This window comes from Pantherophis guttatus, chromosome 2 (genome assembly GCF_059756535.1).
Source record: "Pantherophis guttatus breed Tessera chromosome 2, ASM5975653v1, whole genome shotgun sequence".
NCBI lineage: Eukaryota > Metazoa > Chordata > Lepidosauria > Squamata > Colubridae > Pantherophis > Pantherophis guttatus.
In genome coordinates, this window is record NC_142064.1 from 127,818,687 (window position 1) to 127,845,600 (window position 26,914).

General features: G+C 42.8%; 1 protein-coding gene across 1 annotated transcript in view; it reads left to right on the forward strand.

Annotated features, from left to right (window-relative positions):
* Positions 1–5,145: 5,145 nt before the first annotated feature.
* Positions 5,146–26,914, forward strand: part of NXPH4 (neurexophilin 4) — a 108,222-nt gene continuing 86,453 nt past the window's right edge. The window contains exon 1 of the mRNA XM_034419252.3: positions 5,146–5,493. Within this exon, the coding sequence (XP_034275143.2) occupies positions 5,440–5,493 (54 nt within the window). The 5' untranslated portion in view covers positions 5,146–5,439. The remainder of the gene's footprint in view (positions 5,494–26,914) is intronic.

Genomic DNA, 26,914 nt, shown 5'->3' on the forward strand with positions numbered 1-26,914 from the left:
GCCCGCAATACTGCATTCTAACCACTGTGACACCGCGGCTCTTACTGCTTTAATAAAATGCCAATAAAATGCTTGTTCCTTAGTGATTCTTTCAGCTGCATTCTTATTGGCTTGACGTACTACCTGACTTTGCAAAGTTACAGTTAACGCTGACTCTTCCTAAGAGGTTATAATAAGATTTACTAAGTAGGGATGCATTTGAGGTCTTAACAGTATTGATTAATTTAGTCAATACTTTATGTTGCATGTATGTATGTACCATATGTATGTATTTCTACCCAAAGGTGCTTTTTTTCAAGAGGCAACTAGACTTTCTTGCAACTGGACTTTCTGGACTTTTTCCAGAAAGTCTGGTTGCCTCTTGAAAAAAAGCACCTTTGGGACAACCATGACCTGGATGACTGAGAATCTCCATAGACATGTATTTCTACCGTTTATACTGCACCTTTTCATTATTAAATGTAATAATCCCAAAGTGACATAATTAAAAATATAACACTGCATTCCTGTCAAAAGGTGCAAACCCGACAAAATGCTTTAATCTTGGGTAAGTTATCAGAACAGGTAAGACGTACATTTATTTATTTGTTGATTGTTTCATTTTACATAGCTGGCCATCTCAAATGCACGACTCTGGAAATGCATATTCAGCCCATGCTCACAATACAGTGGTCGACCCAGACAGAATTCCTGCCTTTTTAGATCTGGCAGTGCACAATCATTCTCATTGAAAAAGAACTGTTTGGAAAACCAGAGTCTCCATGGACTAAATCACTGCCCCATGAGTGTCACTGCCCTTTTGCGTCTGCTGCTCTATACCTTTAATTTTCTGGGAGGAGTATATGCATGCATGCCTCCTGCCGGCCAGCTGGTCTTCGGGTCTCTGCCACACATGTGCAGGGGGTGGCGCATGTGCAGGGGTGGCATATGCATGCGGGAAGAAGGGGCACATGCGGGGGACACATGTGCATGCATGGGTGGCAGGGCGCATGCATGGGGCGCATTGCATTTTGGGGGTTTGGGCGCACTTTGGGCACTCGGTCCGGAAAAGGTTAGCCATCACTGTCCTAGGTCAAATGCACCTGAGGCTGCCATCTTGAGGATCACCAAGCTAAACTCATGTACAGGTAGTCCTCGACTTATGACCACAATTGAGCCCAAAATTTATGTTGCTAAGTTAGAAATTTGTTAAGTGAGTTTTGCCCCCTTTTACGACTTTTCCTACCACATTTATTAAGTGAATTACTGCAGTTGATAAGTGAGTCACATGGTTGTTAAGTGAATCTGGCTTCCCCACCAGGGGGGGATGCTGCAAAGTTCGTAAGTATGAAAAATGGTGATCATTTTTCAGTGCCGTTGTTACTTCGAACGGTCACTAAACGAAGCGTTTGTAAGTCGAGGACTAACTGTACTTCTGTGGTGGACTAGAATACTTGTCTCCACTTGCCATGGTTAAGAAATAGGAGAACACAAATGCAACAGGCTAGCTGGGGTCAAGGAGATCCCTGGAAAATTATTGGAAGAACTGCAGCTTATCATCAAAGAGAACAAGATGGCGATCAAGACTCAGGCCTGACTTGATGGCATCTAACAGTTGTGATGAATAGTGGCTCCAGGGTCAGGCTGAGGTCTTTTTAGGCACCACTGCTTTTTTACGTAGTCATGTTAAGAGTCCTTCTGAATGCAAGGCATGTGCTGTATCCAAGCCCTAGCTCTGCCTTAGCTCAATATTTCATACTCAGGCTATTCATATGTATCTTTGGACAAAGGTCTCTCACGATCTTTATTGTACTTATATTCTTAGGCCTGCATTTGTAAGATTGACGCACAGCAATTAGCTCATCTATTCAGAGAGGAAAGCTGAACCCCAAGCAAGTAAAACATCAATTTAATGTTATGTTTTCCACTCTGAATGGAATAAATAGACCCCTGGCAAATGCAGAACGTTAAAAAAAAAAATACAAAACCCTTTGATATATATCCAGTGGCTAACAACCGAAAATACATTCCTGCTTGGAAATTCTGGGAGCTGTAATTTCAAGGTATCTAGAGGACATCTGGTTCGGGATGGTTGCTATCCTAACCTACAGGCACATTTCTTCCTAGACAATATCCGAGAGCATAATTCAGTCCATTACAAGACATACTGTGTCTTGAACTGCACCGAAGACTTTATAGTTGGCTCATATTTTCCCAGCGTATTTAAATTTCATTAGATATGATCAAAAAGTTGGAACTTTATATAAAAAGCAATGCATGAGTAGGACCATACCTGAGACAGTCCTGGAATATAATGAGATCTCAATGTGAGGTCAATATCAGAAAATTTGTTTCATTTACATTTTTTGTATCCCTTCTGATAACGAGACACTTTAGATCAGTGTGTCCAACCTTGGCAACTTAGACCACAGGTATTAAAGTTGCCAAGGTTGGACACTCCTGCTTTAGATACTGAGAATAAAGGCAATAAAATGAGCTCCCAAGTAATAACTATGTATTTGGGTGAATTTGAGAAGTTTTAGAAGAAATGAAGAGGATGATAAAACCAAAACAAGAAGCAATTGTTGGTAGATGCCACAGCACCAGGAAAACCTCTTAAGAGGGCGTAATTCCACCAACAAAAAGGCCAGTTGCAATCTGCTAAAAAGAAATCTTTCTCCTCCAGCTGTGCCCCTGGAAAGGTGCAACTAATACTGCTCTTGTGGTAATTTTCTAAGTGTGTGACTCTTGCAACCAAGCCTTTCTGAGGGAAACAACTGAGATTTTAAAAAGAAAACACACTGAAGGATGTAAGGATTCACCTTGGCCATATTGTAATATAGAGATCTCAGCCACCCAGATGTGGATGGTTAAATTCTTCCAGCTGCCACTCTGTTGCTAGAGTGTCCCAAAAGTTGTTTTGCAGAAGTTTGTCATGGCCTCTTTTCCCCAAGGTCAACTCAGATAGTGAAACAAATAAGCAGCAAGGGAAATGGTCCACTGGCAGGATCCCCAATCTCTCCCAAACAATGTTCCAGATTAGGTGAATGGCCAATCCTGAACACTTTGGACTCTGAATCTGGTTTGTATTGCACCCAGTAGCCCAGAAGCATTCGATACATGTCCATCCATCAGCTTTCTATTTCAGGAGCAGGTCATTCCCCTCCCCAACAATTAAAGATAGATAGATAGATGCTGGACAACCTGGGTATTCAGTAAGAATACTAGCAAATAAGGACAGTTTGATGATACTTGGAACCAGGTAATCAAATTCCTAGGTCTAAAAAGCATCCAGTTTTACCAATGGGAACATATTCATTCATTCATTCATTGGTAGCAACCAGATAGAACATCCAGTCCTTTTCTGTCTAGACTCTAGAGGATGGTCCATAATCCCCTGCTACAAAATACATCCAGCATTGAAAAAGTGAGTTGCCACCTCAAGCTGCATCTGAGCTTTTTCTCGAGCTCCATGCCTTCCATGCCTGCAAAACTGCTGAATGAGAAGTCTATTGTTCAGCTTGGGCATGAGCTCCCCAACAACCATTTCCAAATGCCAAGCAGGACGGACAGCCACCGTTGGGGTAACAGCGTGCCTGCTGCACCAGCTGCCAACCAACCAGCTGGCCAATTAAAGGCTAAGCACCTGCTGGTGCCAGCAGCCAAAAGACCTCAGATTTGGGGGACATAGGCTTCTCAGCCTTTCTGTCCCCCACATTTCTATTTCCTCTTTTTTTTCCCTCCCAGTCACCCTCTGCCTCGGCTGCTTATGCACTCCGAACAGCCATGTCAGCCTTCAAGGGGAGGGAAAAGAAAAATAACCCTTGAATACCTATTTGGGCTGAAATGAAAGAATTACTGCCTGCCAATGAGACAGCACCTTCCGCATATGCAAGAGGCAACCTTTTCATGCTGCTTGGAGGATAGGAATGGGCAGACTAAGAGTCTGCAATAATTATACTCTGAATTAGAAAGACTGGCATCTATATACCTCTCTGTAGTACGTGTGTCTGCCTCCATTTGAAGATCCAGAGCGATGCCACATTGTTCATGTGACCTGGGGTCCAACGAGGTGGATGTGTAGCACTTTGCTTGAAGCCTAAACATACATGTTCTCTGCTGGGGAAGTTGCATTCCCAATTTTTTTTTTATAATATCTCAAGGGCGAAGCAAGGAAGCTCTGCATGAGCTGGAGAATTCTGTTTGTTAACCAAGAGTTTGGTGGCAGATGAAAGAGTTTATCATAATGCCCTTCTGGTCATCGTTTTCTTAATTGTTACTCTTCTGAAATCTCAAATTTGTTAGATGTTATAGAAAACAAGGGGTGTGTGTCAAAGATGCTTTGATTGAGTGCTGTTACTGAGGTAAAGTCTCCTTAAAATGTAGGATGCACTCTCTCTCTCTCTCTCTCTCTCTTGCACACACACACTTCTGAGTCAGGATAGAAGCCAATTGGAGAAACCCTTCCACCGCGTTCTCGCCATGGAAAGAAAATCGGATGAAAATGTACTTTTATGCATTTCTTTCTTTGATATGACCTTAGGCTGAAAACAAAGACGCCAAAGCTGGTAGCATTCTCTTTGTAGATGTGGATCCCTCTGACTTCTCTCCAACATTTCTTCTGCCAGTTGGAATAAAGGGTTTAAAACACCAAGCAGTCTTCCCACCTCAGGCAAGAGTTATGCGAAGTATCCTATGTATGGTCATTTTGCGGTGAGGGTAAACTTTGACACACAACACACACACACACTCCTTTGAGATCACATGTTCAGAACCAACCCAGCTACCGACAGTTCTTCCTTTGCAAAATCCCCTCTGCTGCACCCCTTATCTTAAGAAGTACCCCCTCCCCATTTTTCTTGCTCTCGCCCACCCGCGCCTCTTATTAACATGGTAAGAGAGGGTCCTTTTCCTTAATCCCTCCCCTTTCCAGAGCGGCCGTGGCCTGAAAGAAGATGGCAACATCTTCTCCCGCCAGGGCTGTGGTAAGGGTGGGATTGGTGAAAGTCGGAATTTTTAAGGTCCGCACCCCGCCCCCTTTCTTTCCCTGGGCAGGGCACGTGCAACTCACGGACGCCTGTGCTGGCGCCCCCCCCACTTCTCCCCCCCCCAGTCCCCAATCAAGTGCAGAGTCAACTTTCTGCATATGTCCCCCTCCCTTCCTGTCAGGGCTCGGTGCATCTTGGGTTGCTGCTCCGAGAACCTGCTGCTCATCCTTCTTTCTCCCGCTCAGCTCTTTCGCGCTCCCCACTCCTAGGATTGCTTGTCTCTCTCTCTTTCTCTCTCTCTTTTTTTTTTTTGGAGGAGGAGGGGGGGTCTTTCTTAAGCAGCAGCGCTCGGCCTCCCCACATCTTTCCCTCCAACCTCTCCTTCTCTCTTTCTTCCACCCTCTGGCTCTCCAGTTTTTCCCCCTCGGCTTTCCCGCTCTCAATGCTGGTGAAAAGATCTCTCCCTTGAAACATGAAGGTCCTCAGCTGGGTACGGCTCGCCCTCAGCCAGTGGCTTGTGCGAGAGGTAAGGCGCGTCGGAGGAAGACCATCGCGGGCTTGAGCCGACCGGCAGACCCCGGGGAAGCGCCGGGCGAGGGGGGCAAGTTGGCGTGGCCGGGGAGACGGCAAACCTCGCACCGGGAACAAACTTGGAGGAGGAAGAAGGGAGCGGGGGCGTCGAGAAGCCGAGAGCGCCCGGTTCGATCGGGAACTAACAATTGCTGGGTGCAATCGCGTTTGCCGGCAGCTCCCCCCCCCCGCCCCCCGACGATACTCTTTTCCTAACTTTGACCGCATTTGCTAAGAAGCGAACGGAGGAGATTCGACGCGGGTCTCCAAAGTTCGCGCGTGACGCTGATGTCTGAGGGGGGGGGCGTGTGTGGACCGGGGAGGACCGGCGTGGCGGGACGAACCGAGTTTGGCTTGGGAGAACCGTGGGGTGGGGGAGGGAGTATCGTTTCCTTCGCGCGGAGCGCAAACCGTCGAGGCTGCCGGCAAGTCATCTGCTCCTCCACCACATATCAAAACGGGGCGCCGGGCTTTAGAGCAGCGATAGCAGGAGGAGAGGAGGAGGAGGAGGAGGGCAGCGATTGCCGAGCTGTTTAAAAAAAAAACCCACAAAACACCTCCTGTCTGGCGACTCGCGAAAATATCGCCTGGGTTGCCAGTTCGGGTTTTTCCTCGCCTGCAGATCGGCGGGGCGTGGATAGTTGAGGTGGAAGCCCGGGTGGAGGAGACGCGCTCTCTTCCCCCTCGCGTCCGTCTCTTGGCCGAGAGCAAAACACCCGCGCACCCCTTTCGAGCAGCCGCGGTGGAAAGCCGGGCCAACCAGCCAGCCGAGGGCGGCAACGCGACTTTTGCACGCGTTCGTGCCCGGGGACGCCTCGTGGAGCGGCTGTCGGGTTCCGCTCGGCTCGGAATAGGATAGCGTTTACTTTCGGGGGGCCCCCCGCGGGTACAACTGTTGAAGCTCGGCTGCGCCGTCACGTACTACTGGTTGTGTGTACAAACGCAGGCACGTGGCCGTGTGTTTCCAGCTGGCTGTTGTGCGGGCCGGGGTTGATCCGTGCCTTGTTGTAATGAATGGTAAGGCGGTGTTGATAACGTGGGAAATGACGGTTTTTGGAGGTACCGTGGCTCGTGTGCGTGAATATACCGTTCAGTGACCACGCAAGCGAATAGTGGACAGGCAGGTGTATGTGTGAACCCGCCCACCGAAATGCCAATCGATGTATTTTTGGGAAGGGTTTCGTGGAAGTGCCACTCATCCCACACACACACACATATATATGTAGCAGGCTTTCCTAGGAGGTATGGAATGGATCACCTCGCCAGATCCCCAACGCAATCCAAGACATTGTTTAAATACCAATTCGTGACCATCACTTTTTTTTTTTTTAGAGCACAGCTCCAGCCAGGGGTTAGAAGAGGGGTGACAAGCTTTTTCTGATGCCGTTCCTGGCCTTTCCCCAACCTACTGGCTATTTCTGCCATCCGAATTAAACAGAGTAATTTTAAGCAAAGCGTTGGCCTTTCCCACCTCTTTTTACTAATTGTGAATTTAGTTCTACCAGCCTCAGGTGTGGCCAAGCCTTTGATCCATTGTTTAGTCTCCCCGGGGAGATTTTGCAGGCCAGCTCCTAGATTTCCTTAGGGAAGAATTTTGGCTAGGCAGAAACAAACAAATCAGCCCGTCCAGGAGCTGGCTTTGTATGCAAGCCTCTTGCTGGCATAAAAACCTGGTTGCCTCCCTCCTGATCTTAGGAGCCACTTGCGCCCATCTTCTGAAGCAATAGGTTTGAAAAAGGGGGTGCACACACTCCTCCCTAAACAAATCATTTCCTCTATTACACACACACACACAAAAGAGAGGAGATTGTGTTGCTGCAGACAATATGCTTCCAGGTTAGTTTGCTTATAAGACAGCACACCAAGTGTATTATAAATAGGTTAGCCTGGAAATACTGTTTTTTGTTGCTGTTAAACCGTGGATATACTTTCCCTGCTAATTATTTACCTGGAGGCCTGTGCCTCCAATTTATCCAGTTAAGCTGAATAAAGAAGCACTTAATGGAAGTGATATTAAATAATTGCATTGTAAATAATTTTTACCCAGACCTTTTGCCTTTTTCTGTCACCATCTCCTTAGGCTTTGAATGTTTTTCTTCCTTCCACCAAATCAGCTGCCATGTTTTAAAAAAGTCTTTTTTAAAAAACCAAAAAGCAACAAACTCTTATCTCACTCCTTTTCTGGTGGCTTGGAACTTTCTAACTTCCTTATTTCTTCCTAGAACAGACAAATAATAGCACCCAGAAAGGATCATAAAATTTTGATTCTTCTTTGCCTGCTGCATCCACAGCCGCCTGTGTGCAAAATAATTCTTTCACAGGTAAATGGCATTGCCATTTTTAGTGCTTGCAAATCAGGAGTTGAAGCGCCTCAGCTTCATTTTTAATTTTTCTCTCTGTGTGTCTTATTTTTCTTTTTACGGCATTATAATGTTGCAGGGAGAAATAAGGAATGGGCTCATTAAGCACTGGGCCGGTGAGAATCGGATTTCATAACAATCAATTTTTACTTTTCAACAATTTCATGAAGGCTGATCCGCTCCCCCCTCCCCTTTCAAGGAATTGCATTCAGACTTCCAGAAGGTAAGATCTCAACTAGGTTGAGGTTCTTAGGCTGATCCTGTTCTTTAAGGCAGGAAGAGGAGAAAAATCTTTGGAGGCCACCTCTAGCCTTTTTCATTAGCAGAAGAGATTGCTTTTAAGATGATAAAACCCTTGGTTTTAAACAGATAATCAGTTATTTTTATTTTTATTTTTTTGGAGGACGCAGTGGTCTGAAAGGAAAGAGATCAAAGGAACAAGATCTGTGCTGGGTTTAAAAAGAGATATAGCTGCTAATGCAGATGTTTATTATTTATTTAGTTGTTTTAACCTTGCATTAAAAAAGAGCATCCAAGGGAAAGTGTTGAATGAGATGATTTCCCTGCTTTTCAAACCAGCTTGTGTGTATGGGTGTAAAAACACAAAACTGTTAGTTCAGGCACCCTCTCCCCTTTTCTGGGAAAGGGACTCACCCTCCTCACGTACACCTAATTAAATTGGAAAATGGCTGGCAACTGGTTTTTATTTTAAACCAAGTTATAAGAAATGAAAAAAGCCCTGCTAGATATTGAAACATTAGTGAATATGCTTGGTCTGCATGACCTTTCTTAGCTGTAATCCTCAGTCTAATTTTTCTAAAGGTGTGTTACGAAGACATTGTTTATTTCCTTTCTAGCTGCCAATCTCCTATATTCTAATTCTCTGTATTTTTCCTGTCTTCCATACTTTTTGGGGGAACAAATAAGTGTTCCCATGATGGTCCAGACCTAAGGAAAAGGAGATGCTTTTGTCGGAGAATATAGTTGCTGTTCAAATCCACTGGAAGCCCATCTAACAACAATGAAGGAAGAATGTAAAGCCTCAGTCTCGTATTGTAGAATCTAAAACACTCCAATATGATAATGTGGAATCCAGTAGTTCCCTCACTATGCTGACAATCTATATTGACATCTCCTTTCAGTCCATGTAAGAAAAAGACCAACTTTTTAGTTTTCAGGAAGTAGAATCCATCCTTAAAACAGTATATTGGCATCTACATATTTCTTCTTAGTTAATAATTGTTATTAATTTTCATTAAGCACAGAATTTTCAATAACCACTTTTTTTTTTTTTACAAAAAATCTAGAACAACATCCATGGGAGGTGACGTCTCTTAAGGTACATGAGATAATAACTGAACCTAGTGCAGTGAACTCAGAACTCAGAACTCTGGGTTCTGGAGTTCTCCCTTCCTATTCAATTCAAAATTTCCAATTACTTTTACGTAGCGTTTGATGTGGATAGATTACCTATAAATGAGTCAGAATCAGTTTCATGTGTTATAAATCTAGGAGACTAACTTGTATTAGATTGGACTATATGGCCACCATGGAGTGCCAGAATGTCAGCTTTTCCCATATCATTGCTACCCATCTCCTTCCACTTATGACTGTATGACTGTAATTTTGTTACTTGTATCCTTACGATTTATATTGATATTGTTTCCTGATTGCTTATTTGTACTCTATGACTATCATTAAGTGTTGTACCTTATGATTCTTGATGAACGTATCTTTTCTTTTATGTACACTGAGAGCGTATGCACCAAGACAAATTCCTTGTGTGTCCAATCACACTTGGCCAATAAAAAATTCTATGCTATGCTATGCTATGCTATGCTATGCTATTCATTTTTTAAAACAAAAAAAACCCCAAAGAATTGAACTGAATTGAATTGAATTCTTTATTGGCCAAGTGTGATTGGACACACAAGGAATTTGCCTTGGTGCATACGCTCTCGGTGTACATAAAAAAAGACAACCAGCTTAGAATCTTTGGCATGCAAAGTGTGATACCTTCTATTGATCAGTAGTCACTCTGCTGGCTACATCTGTTGACTAATATAAAAGATAAAACTTACTTTTTATTCCAGTGATGAAGAAAGGCTAAATTTCATTAATGATATTGCCCAAAAGAGACCATTTGCAAAACTCCAGATGACTCTAGGATTTATCCTCTGTCTCAGATAAGCCCCATAATGGTGCCTTGTTGCAAACATCCTGTTCTTTACCTGGCATAAAAGTGTATTGCTGAGAAGCTGCCTTTTACAGAAGGGCAGAGGAAGTGCTACAAGGCAATTGCTAACAAGCAGATATCCATTCACTTTCCAAAGAGGGCAGCATCCTGGCATAGGTGCTGCAAGACAATTCTGCTGGAAGCCTTTTGACTCTGAGCCCATTGCCACCAGGATCTGCCTTCAAGATGAGATGAAATTGGTAGACCAACTGGCAATCATACACTGACTATAGGGAGTCGGGCAGTTTAGAAATATGAAATAAATAAAAACTAAAATAGGCATATTTTGCTATAGGATTGAGTGCTGTTTTGCAAGTGAGGTTTACCTTCTACCCAATTAGTTGCTTATGGCACTTAACCAGGGATCCAACTTTTGAAAAGTTTCTAGCTATACTTATATCAGCTGGTAGTTAAACAAAGTTTGTGGCTGCCTTAGTTCTCTTGTAATTCTGTATTTTTAGGGTGGTGTTTTTTTTTAACCTTGATTTTGACAAGATACGGTCAGCAGATGTTTGCAGATTATGAGAGACAAATCCAGAGCTTGTGGCTAATAAAATAAATTTAAAACACCCCAAACACTGCAAGGAGAAAGAAGCGTGCTTAGAACACATACTTTGTACATGTAGTGGAGACTACCTAATTTTGAATTTACTTAGCCAGACAGTGCTGTGGGGAGGGGATAATAGTGACTAAGTAAAGGCCTTGGAAAGCCTTTTGTCCCATGCCATCTGAGCATGGGACAAGATCTACACTGCCATGAGCCATGTGTAACCAACTAATTTTTGAGCTTTTAGAAAAATGCATTTGTTTTCGCTTAATGGGGAAAAGTTATCTATGTTTGGAGAAATGTCCTTTTTTTTTTTTGCAAAATAAAGGCAAATTTGAACTAAAAGCAAGCCAGTTTGGTGTAGTTAAGGGGCCCGTCTAGAAACCAGGAAACTCTAAATTCTAGGCTTTTCTTAGGCATGAAAACCACCTGGGTAACTTTGGATCGGCCGCTCTCTTTCAGCCCAACCAAACCTCAAAGGGTTGTTATGTGGAAAATGGAGGAGGAAAGAGTATTAGGTATGTTTGCCACTTTGAGCTGTTTATAAAAACAATAAAAGTAGGATTTAAAAAAAAACCTTAAAAAGAAGAAACACTCTAGAAAACTGAGTTCTATACCTGTCGTGAAGCCATTTTTTGAAATCTCCTCACGTATATTAACTCAACATTATGAGACAGTGTTATAATAGAACCGTCTTAAGAAGGAAAAAAAAAACCCAAACCAAGTTAAACCAGAGACATTTGCAACTGGTACATTACTTTGATTTCTGTTACACCAAGTCCTTTTTTTCTTCCTCCTCCTTGAATCCAGCTTCGCTTCCTGCGACCCCCTTCCTCCTGTAATCACATTTAAGTGTCGAAGGTGTGATGGACTGAGACACTCTGGCATGGCTGGGAAGAATGAGTAAGCTCTTGTCTCAATTGCATCGAAGCGCCTTCGTGTTACAATTTGAATTTGCATCAAAGCAGACGGGCACGCTTCCAATTTTGCTCTGCAAGGGGAATTTTTGATGCTATTGTCTGATTGCATTTCTCGCTTTCCCCTGTATCCCCTTGGGGAGCGTTGGGGGGCTTTAAATACACTGATACCCCAATTCATCAGGCAGAGCATGACTTGGAGGGAAAGGTTAATTTTATATTCAGTTCTCAAGGGCGAGGAAGGGCTGTAACTGATCTTGAGTTTCTCAGGATTTTTTGTTCCTGGTTCCACTTAAACATATGAGATTCCAGACTGGGGGAGCCTCTACAGGTTGGCCTTAACTTATGACCACAATGGAGCCCAAAATTTCTGTTTGGTAAGTGAGACGTTTGTTAAGTGAGTTTTGCCCTATTTAACGAACTTTCTTGCTACAGTTGTTAAATGAGTCACTGCAGTCTATTTATTTATTTATTATTTACATTTTTATACCGACCTCCTCCCGAGGGATTCAGGGCAGTGCACAGCCAGCAATAAAACACACATATACATAAAATTTAAAAACAATTTAAAATATGTTAAATAATTTGGCCCCAATATTATTTAAAAAAACTAAGACAACCATTAAAATTCATGTTTAGGCCAGCCCAGCTTGTTGGAACAATAACGTCTTGAGGGCATGGCCAAAGGTGCGTAGGTCAGGGATCATCTGTATCTCTGGGGGTAATTCATTCCAGAGGGTGGGTGCCCCCACAGAGAAGGCTCTCCCCCTGGGGGTCGCCAGTCGACATTGTTTGACCGACGGCACCCTGAGGAGTCCCTCTCTGTGGGAGCGTATTGGTCGGTGGGAGGCTATTGGTAGCAGAAAGCGATCTCGTAAGTTGTTCAATTAGTAACATGAATTTGGCTTCCCTGTTGACTTTGCTTGTTAGAAGGTTGCGAAAGGGGATCCTGGGACTCTGCGACCGTCATAAATACGAGTCAGTTGCCAAACGCCTGAATTTTGATCATGTGACAATAGGGATGCTGCAAAAGTTTGAATTTTGAAAACCGGTCCTAAGTCTCTTTTTTTCAGTGCCGTCGTAAGTACAAATGGTCACTAAGTGAACCGTCAAGGACTACCTGTATTGAGGCTTGTGAACTTGCTGCTTATCTCACCGAGACCTGTTTCGGAAAGCAGGTTCCTCCCTATGAAAATGGGGCAGTCTGCTCTACTTCAGTGTTATTCACTTAACTGGCCATGAAGTAAGTTCCTAAAATCATGGCAAATAGCCATCTTTGTCTACTTCTGACCCTTGGACAAGGGCAAATGTCCTCCTTCCCAGACAATTCAGCTTGTCCTCTCCCTGGGTCTGCTTACTTGCTGCGTTCAGCACTGCCCTGTTCTGGCGGTGGGGGGCGGGGTGGCGGGGGGAGAGAACTGGCTCTCCTTCTTCTTTTCCATTTATTATGCTCAATAGCCACTTAAAGTAGCTGATGGGTGCCTGGAGCCCCTCCTGGCCCTGCTGCTTCACAGGGTCAGGCGACTGCCAGATGTTCCTGCATTTAAACAGCTGTCATAGCCTCCTTTTGATAAAATAATAAATTCCCCCCTCTTTAGCTTTTAACTACTTCCTGGCTTTTTCTGCTCTCAGTCCTGGCTATAGAAGAGCAGGATTGCAACCATACGCACACATACTGCAATGGGTCCTGGAGAGGCAGAGGGTGGTTTTTTTTTTGTTTTTTTTTTTTTTAGGAATCCCATAGAGAAATGGGGCTGATTTTTACCTGGATGAATTGAGGCACTGAAGTTTGGCAGTTGCACCATAGGACATGGTATCTGGGCAGTGGTGGGATTCAAATAATTCAGCAACCAGTTCTCTGCCCTAATGACCAGCTGGGTAGGCGTGGCTTGGTGGTCATGTGACCATGTGAGCATGGCCAACTCAACGTCACTCACTTAGACGGGTGCTTTGCCTTAGCTGTTACAATGTAATAAGGATCAACCAGAGAGGCAGTTTCTGTAAGCAGGGCAATAAAGATTAGGCTAGAAACCACACCAGAATGTTTCCTTCCTGCCTTCCTTACAGGATTAGCCCTGTAAAGTGGAAAAAAAACAAAATCAGATTTCTTCCAACAACCGGTTCCCTGAACTGCTTAGAAGGTTAACAACCGGTTCTCCCGAATAAGTGTGAACTGGCTGAATCCCATCACTGTATCTGGGCCTTTATGTATGTAATATGGTAAAGATGATAGTATAGAAATGTCCATTGCTGTCCCCATTCCAGCAGTATTAGATCAGTTAAAATTATTCTGCCCCTAATGCAGGGGCCCTTTCTGAACTGGGCTACTTGCCGAATTGTGTGGCTCTCGTCTACAAGCTCCGAATTCACACCCCCTGCTTGGTAGGGAACCCACTTATGACACAACTACATTAGAATGATGACCGACAAGAAAACAGCATCCAGCAAGCAGCTCTTAGCTGGAGAGGGGGGCACTTATGTCCCATAAAAAACAACCAAGTGGTTTCAGCCTGTTTGGATGATGAGGAAAAGGAGAAGAGTAAGGGGGGTGGGGGATTTAGATTTAAGCCAGGATGTAGAATGGCTAGGTGGGGGAGATGTACAGTTGAGCATTTGTTGACTAATTTTAGGCAAAATGGCAGAATAAAATTAGATGCATGAGATTAGTGCCCCCTATTGGGCAGGCTTGCTATACAATCTCTGCACATTGGGCATCCTATTCAGATGGCACTTCTTATGCAAAACAATTTTCACTCTCTTAATGTTTGTTCTGCTTCTTCGAATTCTTCACCTTGAGCAAATGTCAACCCTGTAGAACAGGGGTGTCAAACTGGCGGCCCGTGGGCCAGAGATGCGTCATGTGCATTCCACGCCCACCCCAGCTCCATGAATGATGTGATGACACAGCAAGTTTGACACCTGTGCTGTAGAAAAATGCTTCTCAACCTAGGGCTACTTTAAGATATGTGGATTTCAACTCCCAGAATTCCATGGTGGCTAAGGAATTCTGGGAACTGAAGTCTGCATATCTTAAAGTAGCCGTGGTTGAAAAGCACCTGTGTAGGAAAAGGAAGTCTGTAGGATACAAAGGCTGAGTTAAAATCCAGCTTAATTATGGAGAGATGAGTGGTGGGGTTTTGGTGCTAGCTTCTTTTTTCAGCCTCAGGATCCATTCCAAACAACCATTAGTGATAGCTTGTTCTGAAGGGTTATTGGGAGAACTGGAATAAAGACAGAGACAGCTTCGTGTTTGAAATAAACACTGCATTGTAAAATAATTACTAGAAAAGGAGATAGTCCTGAATTTAAAATGGCCCCCTGCCAGAGGAAGATTAGTTTTTTTTTTTTAAAGCCTCCTTTCCTCCCTGTATTTTCTGTGAATTTAAGACAATCCTCCCATTTTAATGATAAAGTATTTAGAACAAAACAGCTTGCCTTCCTTTCAGGTAAATACAATGCGCGCATTTAGGAAGCATAATGGGCTTTCAGCCGAATTTAGTCCACCCTCTTTCCAGCCTGATCTTGGAGTTCATTTCTCATCTTAGTCTCTGTTAGATCATCGGTGAGCAGAAGGTAGATTGAAGTTTACCATAATAATAGTCTTGGGAGGGATTTGCAATTCTTAAGCAGGTTTTTCTGACTCCCTAGTTTCTTTGAGCACTTGCAACAGCAACAAAGAGAACCCCCAAATGCTACTCACAAATTATGCTGTTGAAATACATTTTTAAAGGCACAGTTAGCCAGAAGTATATATATATTTTAATTGCAATTTCATTTAACGTTCAAAATACAGTCCTAGGCTTTGCAGTTCTTTATTTATAAGTGTGTTTCTTGAGCCAGGCTCGCCTTGGGGTATCTTGGGGTCCAGGTAAAAAATAAAATGGGACCTGTATATTTGTAATTTGATCAGCCTGCACTTGACCTGAATTCATGCAAATATACTGCTGAAGAAAATAAGAATACAGTATGTGTCTAGGATGAATTAGGGGATAACACTGTGAAATGGCTTGTTCACCCTTGAAATCCAGGAGCTGCTAACCCAAGCCATCCTGCCCCTCCTGTTCTTTAGATTAGCAAGAATTTTTAAGCCATTGTCTCTAGTAACTGAGAAGGTTCCTCTTTGAGTTTCTTTTCCATCGGCACTGTTCCCTGTCTGCTCCATGTCTGTCCATTAGGGGGAGCTCTTGATTTCCATTCCTTTCAGTCTTCATTCCAGCCCGTCTCTCTCTCCCCCCCCCCCCCCCCCACTTTTAACTTTTTCCCTGGAAGTTTTCTTGAGAATAATTCTCCATTTTTTTAATCAATATGGAATATAGATATGGATTCTAAATAGAATAGGCGTAAATTCTGAATAGAATATAAAGAGAGTTGATTCTAATATAACATTGTTATGTAACACATTTTAAAAATAAATTTCTAGCCCCCATGAGGTTTGAAAGAAATGCTTCAAAGCATATTGGCCTTCAGAAGGAAAAAAACCTCCCCCATTTCCTGTGCATGTATTTTTAATTGGCCTTAGCTCTTCCCTTGCCCCTGCCCTACAGTGAAATTTTATATCCAACATATAATTGATTCGGAGTTGAACAAATCTCGAATTTCTGTTGTGTGCAAGATTACTATCAACTTTTGGCAATAAAAGGCAAAACGGCTGAGTTTAAAAGTTATCCAGTTGACTGAATAACTGTCTTGGTCTCTTCTCCATTGCCTAGTCCCACATTACCTCAGTGCCTACCTAGGATTGCCAAATATGTCAGGTATATACAATGGGGGGGGGGGCTATACATTTAGATAAATAAATAATAGCAGCTAATTTAAGGAGAATATTTTTTTGTAGATCTGATTTTATTTGTTTATTTAAAAAAAACCCTTTATTAGTTTTTCAAATATGTGTATGTGTGGTGAATATATCCAACACACCTTCCTCCTCTTTTTCCACAACAACAATTCTGTGAGGTGAGTTGGGCTGAGAGAAAGTGACGGGCCCAAGGTCCCCCAGCTGCCTTTCATGGCTAAGGCAAGACTTGCACTCATGGTGTCTTACGTTCTAGCTTAGTGCCTTAACCCCTAGACCAAATTGGCTCTCTCAACCCAAGTTACAGGGTAGCCTGTTGGGACATCTCTTAACCCACTGGCATCCTGGGAAATAATGACAAGCAGCAATTGAAAGTTGCCAAATCTTTACCGACTCTTGCAACTTCTTGCCTCTCTGGTTTCAGGGTTTTTTTTTTTCTCTGCGTCTTGCACATAACTAAACTTCTAAAGATAAATCTGTTTACAGGGTAAGCAAAATGGTTGGTTCCTGAGGATATGACCATTTCATTCTGTGTAGCTGTTGCTTTCTTATCCCCACTACTTTCCCTAGATTGTGTTCCTAAAAGAGAGAGAATGTCATTGTCTTCTCCATTCTAAGAGGGTCTTTTGGTAAGCCCCTACCCATTTCCTGGAACAGAAAATACCTACCTGGAAACACACCAACTGGTGTGTTTTCCCTCTCCTTGACAAAAGAGAAACAATTCATAACAAAGAGTAATAAACTATTTAAATCTGTTATTTAATAAATAAATACATACATCATTGTAAATTATGTTCAATTCATCTGTTTGTCAAGAAAAAAGAAATGCCTATTCGAGGCAGCTCTGGGTTGCACAAGGCCTGGAAACTTCAATGAATGCTCTCTTGTGGTCTTGCAGCCTCCAAAAAGAGCGGGAAAATGTGATCCATTCATGTTCGATTTTCAGACATTCACAAGGTGGCATAAGAACAGGGCCTTCTCGTGTAAGTTCCAGGTATGGCATGTCACCAAAAATGACATGGTGTGTCATCTGTGACGTAGAATAGAATAGAATAACAGAGTTGGAAAAGACCTTGGAGGTCTTCTAGTCCAACCCCCTGCCCAGGCAGGAAACCCTACATCACTTCAGACAAATGGTTATCCAACATCTTAAAAATTTCCGGTGTTGGAGCATTCACAACTTCTGCAAGTAAGTTGTTCCACTGATTAATTGTTCTGTCAGGAAATTTCTCCTTAGTTCTAGGTTGCTTCTCTCTTGATTAGTTTCCACCTGTTGCTTCTTGTCCTGCCTTCAGGTGCTTTGGAGAATAGCTTGACTCCCTCTTCTTTGTGCATGTCATAGGTTCACCATCACTATCTAAAAGGAATGGCAGGAGGAACAACTTTCATAGAGAAATATATTGATAATGAAGTTATATAATGGAGGGTTGGACTTCAGTTACTACCTTAAAAACAGCAGACTTATTTGGAGACTTATTTACACAGAAAATTCTGAGGATACTTCCAAGTTCAGTGGTGAAAGTGTATAATGTTTGGGAATCCATAGTTGCTGACTGTGCCATGAATTCCCTGCTGGTCGTAGTGAGGTCACTGTTCCCTGAGGCATTTTTGCAAATGATTCAACAAGTATTTGAGTCTCCATCCATATTCAAATAGATGTGGATTTGGTTAGTACTCAGTAAAAAAAACAATATCAAGAGCACAACGTTGAAAGCTTACTTACATTCTAAGCTGTATTAGTTTAATACTGACATTGCAGACAAAGGACACAGAACAAATGTATTTACTGTATTGGAAAAATGCCTATACAGTAAAAAAAAGGTGCAATACTTATGGTTTAAGTTGGAGATTTCTTATAAGAATGAAAAACATATGGAAAATGCTTCTACCCTTATTGATGGACAGAGAAAGTCTGGGGCAGGAGAAATTCCATGCATATTTATTTATTTAGAAAATTTATATTTCTGCCTATTTGCACATGGCGATTCAAGGAGGCTTACAGGACATCTCACCAAAACATCAATTTGTGCAGAATTTACTATCCTCTTTTTAAAAAAATATTTAAAGCATGTTTCTAGCCCTCAGGGCTGATGGCGTATGGGTCATACTAGGTTAAAGCAGCAGCCCCATACCTTTTGGGCACCAGGGACTGGTTCTGTGGAGAGAGGTTTTTCCGTGGACCGGAGGGGGCGTGGTTTTGTGTGCTGCCTGCATCCTGCAGATGGGGCTTTGCTGGTTTAGGTGGCCCAGTTCTGACATGCCGTGGACTGGTGTTAGTCCACAGACCAGGGGTTGGGTACTCCTGGGTTAAAGGATAGCAGTTTAAATAAATTTCCCCCTAGTCAAGCTTTCTGGTCACTATCCATTTCATTGCTCCTTTCCATCATTAAATAAACAAAAAACAGAACAAAATACAAAAGACTCATGTAGTATGCAAACAAGGTCAAATAGGCAAAACTACGTACATTTGTATAAATTTATTCTGATTAGAGAATCTTTTGTTGATGGGGATTATTATTATTATTATTATTATTTTTGGTGACCAACTATGCTTGCAAGCAGAGGAATACAATAGGGCCCGGGCCTTGATACATATACAGTAAATAATAATTATTTTTCTAAGTAGTGCACGCTGCCTTGATTTCTGCCTCTGTGGGTGCTAGCCAAGGTGCTGATGTGAAGGACTACTCTTGATTGAAAAGTTGTCTCTAAGAGACTCAAGCGCTGAATCTCTTTTCAGGTCCTCTCCAGAGCTAATATATTGCCGAACAAACACACTTTAATTCAGATTGAAGCTTTCCAATATGACTCATTTCCCTCCTTTAATAATACTCCCCCTGCTGTGGCCTTTAAACCCTTGGCTGCAAGCAATTCAATAAAGAGGCACAGGACCCCGTCTGCTACATTCATTGAGAATGGAAATGAACTGCTAGCTAAGGTAGGGAGGGGGCTGCCTACGCCGGGGCAAAATCCTCTCTCCCATGAAAAACACGGCGGGCTTTTTAATAAGAAGGAAATATACTCCCTTCGCTACTGCTCCCCCTCGTTCCCCCTCCCTTCTGCAGCTGATTATATTTGAAAGCAATTCAGGAATCGGAATCAGCAGGGAGGCTGGAGGTCAGAGCTGAGGAGACCCATCTGAAGGAGGTTATGAAAAGTTGCAGCAAGAGATTGACAGCACGGAAGATGTGGTGGGAAACAGAGCATGGTAGCTTGGTGGGGCAGGCCATCAGGCAGTATAGTCCACAGTGGCTTACTTTGTAATGTGGCAACATAGGCATGATTTCCAGCATTCCTGAGGTGAGCTGATGAGAAAAGCCAAACATTCAGGCAGAGAGGTTTAAATTTCCTGGAAGAATTTGGGAAAAACGAGTGGAGACTGGTGTCATTGTGCCATTCCATCCATCCATCTATCTATTGTGCTAGGTTAAGATTTGTTAAGGATTGAGACTATCAGTCACATCACTTTTATTGAAGATGTTTCAGGAAAAGATCTTTAGAAACTAAGGTGGACTTCTTCTGTTATCCATGTATGGATGCTGTTCATTTAGAGAGGTTATGGAAGAAAAGTTTATGAGGGGAAAACAAGTGTGTTTGTGTCGGTGTGTATATGTATACATACAGGCTATATACATATAGTCGGCATATTGCCCCCCAACAATCTGGGTCCCCATTTTACCAACCTCAGAAGGATGTAAGGCTGAGTCAGTCTTGAGCCGGTCAGGATCGAACTCCTGGCAGTGAAGGCAGAGAACACAATACTGCATTCTAACCACTGCACCATCATGGCTCTCATATATAGTGAATACTTAACTATATGTGCTAGATATTTCATAATATAATGATGCTTTTTTTCTCTACAAGCATATTCACCTAAGAGCTCTCCAGTTTCTTAAATAAGAAGTGAGACACTTAGGTTTGGTATATTATACTAATCATGTCTATGGAGATTCTCAATCATTCATGTCATGATTGTCCCAAAGGGGCTTTCCTAAAAGGCAACTGGACTTTCTCTAGTTAGAACTGGAGAAGCTTCTTGGATGAGAAGTGAAACCAGAAGTGGGTTTCAGCAGGTTCTGACCAGTTCTGGAGAACCGGTAGCGGAAATTTTGAGTAGTTCAGAGAACTGGTAGTAAAAATTCTGACTTGCCCCACCCCCATCTATTCTCTGCCTCCTGAGTCCCAGCTGATCAGAAGGAAATGGGGATTTTGCAGTAACCTTCCCCTGGAGTGGGGAGGGAATGGAGATTTTACAGTCTCCTTCCCCTGCCACGCCCACCAAGCCATGCCATGCCCACCAAGCCACGCCCACAGAACCGGTAGAAAAATTTTTTGAAACCCATCACTGAGTGAAACGTTTTCAAAGAAATAAAAATGAAGACAGTCCAGTTGCCTTTTGGAAAAGCACCTTTGGGGCAACCATGACCTGGATGATTGAGGATCTCCATAGGCATAATCAGTTTTAATATATCAAACCTAATTGTCTCACTTTTTATTTAAGAAACACTGACTAACAGCAGCACTAGGGTTGCAGGCAGGACAAACTGCAGACATCAGGACTTGAACCCAAGAGTTTTTGCATGTCAAGTGAAAGAAGAGATTTGAGATGATTCTGGATAGTAGTAAGAGCATTTAATTAATGACACACAACCAGCCCTGCAGTGAACAGCTAACTGCTCTGCACCTTCTAGGTAACAGGTCAAACTACACTATAATTGTGAGTACAGGACAGGAGATAAGTAAAAGACTTCTGACATTTTCTCTGTATTGCAGTGATTCGACTTGCTTATATGCTTAGATCTCTTTCTTCTGTAAAGATATTCATGGATTCCAGCCTTCTTTAATTTATATGGTTTGGGAAGGATAATTTCTGCACACCTTGAGAGTACAACCATGGAACAGGTAGGTGCATAGGATGAAATCTGAGATTGGCAGTTCCTCTGGGAGGCTCAGTTAGGTGGTTTCTTAGTCCTCCCAACATTTACAACACTGCCTTGCCAGGTTCCTTTTCTTAGCAGCATGATAATCAGCCACAAATGAACATTGAAGGCAAAATTATTATCCCTCTTTAGCAAAATCTTGTGCATTGGTGACACCAGCTTTTAAAGGTCACCCACATCGGTGTGTAAGAGACCCTTAAAACAAATGACCAATGTCTCCTTTCCTGTGTAGTTATTGGAAAGCTGTTCCTTCTCCCTCCCTCTCTCTCTCCCCCACCCCTGTTGCTTCTCCTGTTCAGCATTCTCCTCTGTCTCTAAGGCTAAATGGCCCTGAGAAGATGAAAACTTTTCTCTGCGCCCGCCTGGATTGATGCTAAAGAAATAATCAACCCCCAGATCGCTGGGCGAAAAGCCATTCGGCAAAACGAGCGCCGAGACTGCAATCTTGGCTATTACGAGCTGCCAAGCCCTATTTTTGGATTGCAATTAATTTTCCTCTTCTTCCTCTCATGGTAGGGATGCCATAAAGACTGCTGCTTTTGCTCTTGAGGGTTTGGGGGATGATGCAGTAGGGATTGTCCCATTGCAGCCTGCTGCCTCTTGCCAAACGTATCCCAGGTGCCAGCTGGAGGCAGCTGGATTCACATTTGTCCTTCACAGTGGACAAATCCTTTTTTCTTTTGCTCAGTGGAAGAGGAGTAAAATATGTGCCCCCTCCCCACGTCTCATATATGCTGAGCAGACTAGAGTTTGAAAGCCTCAGGCTACCATAGGGATGTGCAAATTTTTCTGTGCACAGACCATTCCATGCCTGGAACAGCTGGCCTGTGCCTGAACTGAAATGTCTGTGTTTTGGACAGTTTGGCATACATATGGAATAAAATAGGTTGGTTCTGTTCCAGATATTAGATTGTGAGTGGAAATAATGGTGGGGGAGAAGACCGGGAAAAGCTCATGTCTTCATGACACTGGCGGTGGCTCAAGAAAAAAATTAAGAAAGCATTGGAATTTAGGATGGGTGAGTTGCACAGGTCATGAAGAAGTGTGGTAAGACAGGTCAAGATACCTGTCAAAATAGGTTTTGTCCTATTCCTCCTCTAATATCACCTCTCCCCACCTCACAGGATCCTTTTAGACTTTGTTTCAGTCAGGACCAGGAACAAAACCTTTCCTAGCACTGATGATGTTACCTAGTAATGAAACGTCTGCAAGAAAACAACCAAGCTCGGAGAGCACCAAGGATTTCTCTAAACCTTTCCAGATTTTATTTCTGCCAAGCCATAGCCAACCAAAATGATTGCTCAGGACTTCAAGAACACAAAAGTAAGGTTCTACATTTAGGTAAGAAAAACAAAATGCACAGGTACAGTATATGTGGTACCTTGCTCAATAGTAGTAACTGTGAGAGGGATTTTGGAGTCCTAGTGGACAACCATTTAAATATGAGCCAGCAGTGTTCAGCAGCTGCCAAAAAAGCCAACACCGTTCTAGGCTGCATAAACAGAGGGATAGAATCAAGATCACGTGAAGTGTTAATACCACTTTATAATGCCTTGGTAAGGCCACACTTGGAATACTGCATTCAGTTTTGGTCGCCATGATGTAAAAACGATGTTGAGTGCAGAGAAGAGCAACAAAGATGATTAGGGAACTGGAAGCTAAAACATATGAATTGCAGGAATTGGGTATGTCTAGTTTAATGAAAAGAAGGACTAGAGGAGACATGAAAGCAGTCTTCCAATATCTTAGGGGTTGCTACAAAGAAGAGGGAGTCAAGCTATTCCTCAAAGCATCTGAGGATAGGACAAGAAGCAATGGGTGGAAACTAATCAAGGAGAGAAGCAACTTCGAACTAAGGAGAAATTTCCTGACGGCACAATTAATCAGTGGAACAACTTGCCTCCAGAAGTTGTGAATGCTCCAACACTGGAAGCTTTTAAGAAGATCTTGGATAACCATTTGTCTGAAGTGGTGTAGGGTTTCCTTCCTAAGCAGGGGATTGGACTAGAAGACCTCCAAGGTCCCTTCCAACTCTGTTATTCTATTAAAATGGTTTGTTTCAGGTTAGAAACAAAGCATATTTTCTATTTCATACTCACTCCTAAGCTTCCATTTGGTTGCTCAAAAATTCAGATGGCAGCAAGAGTCTCTTATCATTTTAGTGCTAGCTAGTGGACCTCTGCAGTTTTGCAGGCCTGATTTGGTAGCCCTATATGAGGCAATTTCTTAATATCCAGTATGGTAAGGAATGTGATGGGGGGGGGGGGGGTAAGGAAGAAAATTCTTTGTGTGTATATTTTAGAATAGTATAAGGTTACATGTTTTGCTTTTGAAATGTACCAAAACTCTCTCTCAACTAGGAGATTCTCAAGATACTGATTTACCTTCTATAAAAATTTCGACTCAATAAAGTCAAATCTGAATTGCATTAGACCGGATGCGTCACACACAGGCCACGCCCACCCCAGCTCCGTGAAGGAAAAAACGTGATACGTCACGTGACAGCAGTGTGACACCTTGAGTTTGATACCCGTGCACTAGACTATCATCTAAGTGTGACTTGTAAAGGGAAAAGTTTAGTTGTCAGGATACCCAACCTGATTGAGGTGAAAAGTCCAGACTGGTCTGTTGTATCCAATCTGTTCTGTCCCCCTTCCCCACACAGGCAAACACACAACCAGGCACGCCTGCCAAGATTTTATTAAGCAATCAGACTAGAAATCCTTGCAGATAAGCGTTTTGGCAGTAAACTGCGAAATGCCTGCCAAGTCAGTTTTCACTCACAGTCAGCAAGAGAGAGTTTATCCTCAGTCCGGTTCAGTAGCAAAAAGTAATCCACGAAGCAAGAGTTAGCCAAGGTCCAATCCAAATATGCACAAGCCAGATTTCAGGTAACGCGATGTGACTCTCAGGTTTTTAACTTTGACCGTCACAAAGCCTGAAGAGCAATCACACCCACTTTTATTCCTTGTGGGATGTGGCTCAGTGACTCAGCTCAATCTCTGGCCCTCCCACGCCTCTTTCGTTGCTGCGCATGCTTCTCCCTCCGACGCTGCCTGGGATCAAGCCAGGATTCATCATCCTCGCTCTCTAACTGTTGTTGTTCCGATATGCTTTCCTCCTGGCATATTCCAGGCTGTTCCTTTTGGCTTTTGGATGGAACCTGAGGCATTGCCAGAGAGGAGGGTCCTGGAGAGGGAGGCCTTATCAGTTCCTCCCCATCACCTTCTGAGTCCTCTTTCTCTGTTAGGACAGGCTCGGGAGTCGGGGTCACAACACAATCTCATTATGTCCACCAGCATCTCTGCCCACATAACAGCCATTTCCTCATTTCAATCCATCAGTGCTATCGTTGAATAAAGGGACATGTTGTTAGAGAGGGCCACTAGTAAGTGCCAAGCAACAGATCAGTTTTGAGAAGTTCCCCTTTAGAGCATTTCAAGGAAAGAGTAGAGCTGGGAGGATGATCTGGCCCACAAGACATAAAAAGCTAAAGGAACAATTTCTCCCTTGGAGCTTTATGAACTTGTCAAGATCAGCTAAGACATTATTAAAAGTTTGCTACTTTGTGCTTGGAAAGAATTGGCCTATATTGTTTTGAGACCCCATCTAATAGTATTTAGGAAGCTTAAACTGTAAGGATTTGAGACAATTTTGTGCAGGCAAACTTCCTACCAATTTAGAAAAATAAAATTGGGGTGGGGGGGAGTGTAATCTCCAAAAGCCCCCATTCATATCTTTGTTTTGCTATGAATCAAGAGTAGATGAATCTGGACCAGTTATCATCGCTCGGCCCAATTCACTTCATGCATTTATTTTGTAGATAAAAAAAGGAAAGTGTACTTTTAAATGCTATCTTTTAGAAAAATTGAGATGGGGAAAAATAAGGGAATAAACTTTTTTTGTTGAGCCCAACTCTACAGTGAAGATACCAATGAATTGCATATTAGTCTTCCAATTCTTCTGTGCTTCAGGCAGATAATCCATCTTATTTTTAAAAGAGCTGCATGAACATTTATGTATGCATCTGTTCGTTCCTTTGCCTTGCCTTCTTTCCTTCGTTATTACACATTGGAGACAGATGTTGTCATTCAGAATCAGTTATATTTCAGAATTTGACTTTTTATTATCATTGTGATTTTTTAAAAAAATCACAACCAATCACGTGCATTCCAGATTCAAATATGCAGAATCATTCTTTCCTTCCCTCCTTCTCCCCTGGAACCACATAGCTTGGAGTAAAACATACAAGGTGTGGCCAGGATAATGAACAAGTTAGAATTAGGTTAGGCAAACTTATGAATGCAATGAATACACCTTTTTTTTTTGTCAGCGGAGGGCAAGCAAAATAAATAAGCAGCTCACAATATCTCATTTCAAAATGTTTTGAGGTCAAAATTTTGTGAAATGGGTCGCCCGAAGCTTTTTGGAACGATCTTGAGCTCAAAAGCAAGCTCTTGGAATCACGCTCCAGCTTGTGATCTGAAACGCTTTCAATATTCTTGAAATGGTTGATATCACACTTGAAACGAGACATTTTGCAAAGGCTGTGCTTGACGCGCCAAATGTTTGGCAGTCTCTAATGGAGAAAATCTCTGTGATTGCGACGAATTGAGAATAACTTGATGGCACATAATCAAGCACTCAATAGTTAAGATATATGGATTTGGATTTGTTTCCCATAATCCTTTGCCTTTGATATTTCCAGGTTACTCCGTATTCTGAGCTGGCTTACCTCACACTGAGCACACATCTCTGTGTTTAGACTTCTCTTCCTGGCCTGTAGCTATGAGATTATTAATACCATTTCATGCTTTATTTAAGTCCACAAGACATAAGGCCTATTGCCTTGAGCTAAGCAGCAAATACACAGGATGCCTTTTCTCTATTTGATAAACACACAGAATGTGAATATAAACATGTCTTATGGTCATAGTCACTAATATCATAGCAATATGCTTGCTGGTAACGTCTCTCCAAGCCCGATCTCTGCATTAGTATTATTGTGAAGAGAGTCTCGCAGACTAGCTGTCAAAGGTAGAACTATTGAAACTGTGGCCAATTGGCATGCTGGTGTCTCCTTGTATGCTAAGCCATGCATATACTTAGATTTTTGGCTCCAGATGATAATGCAAGTATAGATACAAGCTGTGGGAGAGAAAGAAAGGAATGCAAAGATGTGAACTCTTGGCAGAGAGTTCATGAAGCTCAGCATTTTTCAAACTTGCCAACTTTTAATGTATGTATGGACTTCAGTTCCCAGAATTCCTTATTAAGTATGCTCACCGAGGTGTTCTGGGAGTTGAAGTCCATCTTAAAGTTGCTAAATTTGAAAAATACTGATGCAGCACAATGGGAGACACAAGGCTCAGGACCATCTCTGGCCTCTCCAAATGAAGTAGGAGATGCCAGGTTATGGTAAGAAACCCTGGAAGCCTTTGCAAATCAGAATGAACAATATTGACTTAAATAGGTAAGTGGTCTGACCTGGTGTAAGAAGAATTTGGATCCCATGATATGGAGTACCTCGTTTTCCTTGCTTGGTTCCTCTCTTATCCGTCCTCACTTACTCTTCGTGGATTGTC